At 15.6% G+C, this 5,088-nt stretch overlaps 1 protein-coding gene and 1 long non-coding RNA gene across 2 annotated transcripts in view; one reads left to right on the top strand and one right to left on the bottom strand.

Moving 5' to 3' along the window:
* LOC102677081 (ectonucleoside triphosphate diphosphohydrolase 5) overlaps positions 1–5,088 on the bottom strand; it is a 15,249-nt gene that overhangs the window by 8,343 nt on the left and 1,818 nt on the right. Inside the window, exon 2 of the mRNA XM_006624366.2 lies at positions 3,894–4,067. Coding sequence (XP_006624429.2) covers positions 3,894–4,067 — 174 coding nt within the window. The remainder of the gene's footprint in view (positions 1–3,893; positions 4,068–5,088) is intronic.
* LOC116186627 lies at positions 2,128–2,307 on the top strand. Its single transcript, XR_004151642.1, has 2 exons — positions 2,128–2,195; positions 2,253–2,307. It is a non-coding gene; the product is annotated as an uncharacterized LOC116186627 (long non-coding RNA).

Here is a 5,088-nt window from a genome sequence, read left to right as displayed (position 1 = left end):
ATATTTATAATTTTATATATTTTTATATATTTTATATAATTTTATATATTTTTATTATATAATTAATATAATTTTCTAAATTAATATAAATTTTTCAACGTAATTTTATTAAAAAAATTATATAATTATTAAATATTTTATAAAAAATATTTAGATAAATTGATTAATGCATTTAAAATTGTCCATTTAAAAATTTTAAATCTTTTCACTATTCAGCCAAATATAAAAAATTGTTTGTATGATATATTATCTCTTTTTACCAAACGACTTTTATTAAAACATTTTTTTGATCATTATAATCTCTTGTAAGATATTTAACCATGTTTAATTAAACGAAATATTTTCTTATTATTTTTTATGATCTTCTTATTAATTTTTAACTCACAATGAATATACATTAATATTTAAATATCATAATTTGCAAAATTAATGCTTTACATATTTATTCATTGTTGAATTAATTATTTTCTAATATATTAGAAGTACGCATTATATTTAACGGAAATATAAATTTTATTTATTTAATATATATATTTTTTTTTCTTTAATAGCGATAAGCGATAAATGAAATATAAATGAAATAATATAGCAAAAATTATATGTATAGCAAATATTATATATAGCAAAAGTATTCAATAAATATAGCAAAAAATTATTCGAAAAAAGTTTTTCAAACTTATTTCAATAGCAATTTTATATAAAAGTTATATAAAAATTATTTATAATAATTAAATATATAATTATTTATATAAATTTATATAAAAATTAAATAATGTGTTTAATATTTTTTCTTTTACATGTTTATATTTATATTTATATACAATTTATATTAAAAATTATTTTTTATTGATAGAATGGACTCTATATTTTATTTCTATTTTAGATAAATTTTTTATTTTCTTTTAATATTTTTTTTTATTTTTTTTTTTTATATATTAGTAATTCAATTTATTGCATAAGAATATTTATGCAATTACACAAAATTTTTTATTTTAATTTAATAACATATATTTGTAATGTATCCAATTATTCTCATAAATTAAAATTGCATTTTTTTTTTATAATGTTCAGATCATAAATAAAAAATTTATAAATAATTTTTTCAAAATTAAAAAATAAATTGCAGAAAAATACAATTTTAATTTGCGAAAATATTGCAAATATATGTTATCAAATTAAGATAAGAATTTTGTATGATCGTATAACTACTTTTATACAATAAATTGAAATCGAATATAAAAAAAAATAATATGTATTGAAGAAAAATAATATCATTTAAAATAGAAATAAAACATAAAATCCATTATCAACAAAAAATAATTTTCAATATATTAAACTGTTTAAAATGTTTCATAAAAAAAGGGAATATTAAATACAATATTAAATTTTTGTAAAAAAATTGTTATTTAAATTAATATAAATTTTTTAAGTATCCGAATACTTTTTAATATTAAATTTTACCATTATTTCATTTAATACTTATTATATAAAAATTATGTGCATTAAATAAATAAAATTTATATGTGTTCAACTAATTTAATGTTTTCACTAATTACAAATAATTTAATATAAAAGAAATCGATTTATTAAATTACAATCAATTATTTTAATTATATTAATTATAATAAATTACAAATTTAGATTAATTTAATTACAACAAAAAGATATATATATATACACACACACACATAGATTAATAATTTCTTGCAAATCGCAATATTCGAATATTAATTCGAGTCATTGAAAATATTTCATTGCTATGAAACTTTTTAATGAATTAAAGAACTCAAATATGTTTTTTAAAAATTTATGCGAATAATTAAATTTTTAATAGTTCGCAAAAATAATCGGAATATTATTTTAAATATTTATGTTATCTGAAAATTCTGATTTGAATGAATTTGTATATATAAAATATATATAAAAAATAAGTATATATAATCATGACTAATATAGTATGATTCTATATTTATGTACAATTTGAATTGATAGAGATTTGTTAAAAAAAAATTTGTCGCAAAATTAATCTTGATCTTGAAATTCAAAATCAAATTTCTTTTTTATTCGTAGCAATTATGAATTGAAAATAAAGATGATTGAACACGGAAATAAAATAACAAAAACATCTGCGAAACGAATTTATTAGAAACTTCGGAATTTATTACTCCGGTCACAACTAATGTCTCTTTTTAAATGTAGAAAATGAAGCAATTTGCCAAAAAATAGAATGGGTTCGTATATAATGTGAAAAGAATCTAGTTTTTCTTTTTTTTGATGTATTTTCGCTTCATTGTTCATGAGCACAAAGAAAAAAAAGAATACTGTTGTGGCCTATTAATATTATTGTGTAGATAGTATTTTGGATTTTTTCCAATAATTATTCGGCGCTTATTCCAATATAAAATATGTAATATCTACATGCTGTGATAAATACTATTTTTCTTGATTCATCAAAGAATTATAAATGGATTTTAAACAAATAATGCGAATATATTATTGAATTAAATAATGAATTATAAATAAAATGAATTAATTATAAATAAAATGAAAACTAATAAAAATTTAATTCTTTTTCTTTCAAAAGAATGATTGAAATGTAAATCGTGATTCTTTTGAAATTTTTTATTTTTGCAATAAGTAGAATATGATACAAAAAAAAATTATTTTTGAATTTCATGTTCAAGATCATTTTTGCACACACTTTTATTTTCACAGATCTTCATTAATTTAAAAATAAAATTAAAATCATACTATAATGCTCTTTACATTTATTTTTTATATATTCTTATATACATGAAATGTAATAAGTCAGACATGAAACATTATTTTTTGTTGATAATTCTTTTTAATCAGTTAAAATCAATTTCCAAAGTTTTACTATCTCTTCGTGTATTAATAGAATTTTTTTTTATAACAGGTTAATAAAAAAAATAAACAGATAAATTCTGAACCACATAAAATTTTCTATTTAAGCTTATTTAGTAGAATTATATTTAAAAAATGAAAAAAACTACTTTATATTTCAATTCCCTTAATATTCTGCTAAAAAAAATTGCTATATTTTATATATATATATATAAATTTGCATGAAATTTTAAATATGTATATAAAATCCTTATTTTTATTTTTTTTAATGTATTTTTCTAACAAGAGAATCTATTTTTACAAAAAAAATATTGCATTATTTTTTTTCATTTTTTAATAGCAATTAGAATTATTAAGAGTTACAATTGGCTCTTATAATTCCACATACTCTCATTTAATTTGCTAATAATATTTAAATAAATAATATTTTTAACAATATTTCAATTGTTCTGATATATATATACTTTCTTAAAATACTTTCTTTTAAAATACTTTCAAATTATTTCAATTATAATTGGATCATAAAATACAATACACAAGAACTTATTATTTTTCTTGTCTCTTTCAATTTTTTGAATAATATTAAAATATATTAGAGAAATATATAGTTTCAATAATTTTACTATTTATTATTTTAATAATAATATTAATATTTTGTTTTAACAATATTCTTAAAGAAATTTTTGTTTCCTATTAAAATAAATAAAAATTCATGTTTTCTATCACTATATATATTAATATTTTTTCTTATCAGCTACCAAATTTATTTTTTATTTTATTTTATTAAACTTGATCATAATTAAGAATATTTTATATTTCATAGTATATCAAGATTCATTCATATATTTTATAGTATATCAAGATTATTATTATTATTATATATATCTTTATTTTAAATTAATTTAATTAATATTAATTTAATTAATTATATTAAATTAATTTACTATTATAATTTAATATTAATTTAATTTTAAAATATTAATATTAAAATTATATTAAAATTTTTAATATTATTTATTTAACTATACCTGCATAGCATTAGGTGAAAAAGTCACTTGTGTTGAACCTCCACCGAGATCTAATGCAGCAACTGTATTACCAGGACTATGTGTATTAAAACGTTCCAGTAGAAAATTTACAGTGAACCAAGAGAATATACCTTCATCTGTCCCATCCATTATAGAAATTGAATTTTTAGATATCTAAAATATATATATGTATATATATACATAATAAATATCTATTTAAATAGCAAAAAAGCATTTTTTTATCTTACATTTAAATTTTTAAATTTTAATAATGAAACGTATATATAAAAACTTAATATATATAAGCAATATATATATATATTCAGTTTGAAATAATGTGCATAATTTTGAAATACTTTTGATAATATAAGAAAAAAATAAAAAATTTGATCTGCTTCAAATTAATTATAAATTACAATTCTTAAAATCTTAAAATCTCTCTAAAAAAAATGCTTTTTTATATAAAAAATCAAGATCACTTTGAAATTATATATATAATGTAATATAATGTAATGTATATAATGCAAACAAAGATATAATATATTTTTGATTTCATAGTTGATGAAAACAATGATGATAATATTATGATCTTTAGATTTTAATTTTAAATTCATAAATTTTAAATATATAAAATTTGATTTAATACAGTATAGTACAGTATAATACAGTATATTATATACAGTATATATTAAATCAAATATTTATAATAAATATTTATAATTTCTATTGTTTATATATATTGTAATTTCTTAAACATTATTCAAAATTATCCGTTATAATGTATTATGAAATCAATTTTCATGTTAATATTTATATACTATTATGAATCAATGAATTTAAGATTTGAAATGATGATCATCCAAAAATCATAGTATTATATTATTTAAAAAAAGTTAAAATAAACTTGATTTTTTGTAGAAAAAATATTTTTTTGAAATTTTAAATAACAATTTGTAATTGTTTCAAAATAATCACAAATTTCATTTGAAATATATTTGAAAGATATTTTTTTAAATTATCAGAAATGTTTCAAAAATCATACATTTTGTTCAATATTTTGTATAAAATATCGAATTATTTTTTCAAAATTATATATTACTTAAAAAAAAAGTTTTTTAAATATATAAGGAAATTATAATATTATATACAATATTATAATATTATATATACAATATTCCTTACACATTTAATATTT

This window comes from Apis dorsata, unplaced genomic scaffold (genome assembly GCF_000469605.1).
Source record: "Apis dorsata unplaced genomic scaffold, Apis dorsata 1.3 scaffold_1054, whole genome shotgun sequence".
In the NCBI taxonomy this organism is placed as follows: domain Eukaryota; kingdom Metazoa; phylum Arthropoda; class Insecta; order Hymenoptera; family Apidae; genus Apis; species Apis dorsata.
Note: the sequence above shows the minus strand (reverse complement) of the source record. Positions and strands in the feature narration are given on the sequence as shown.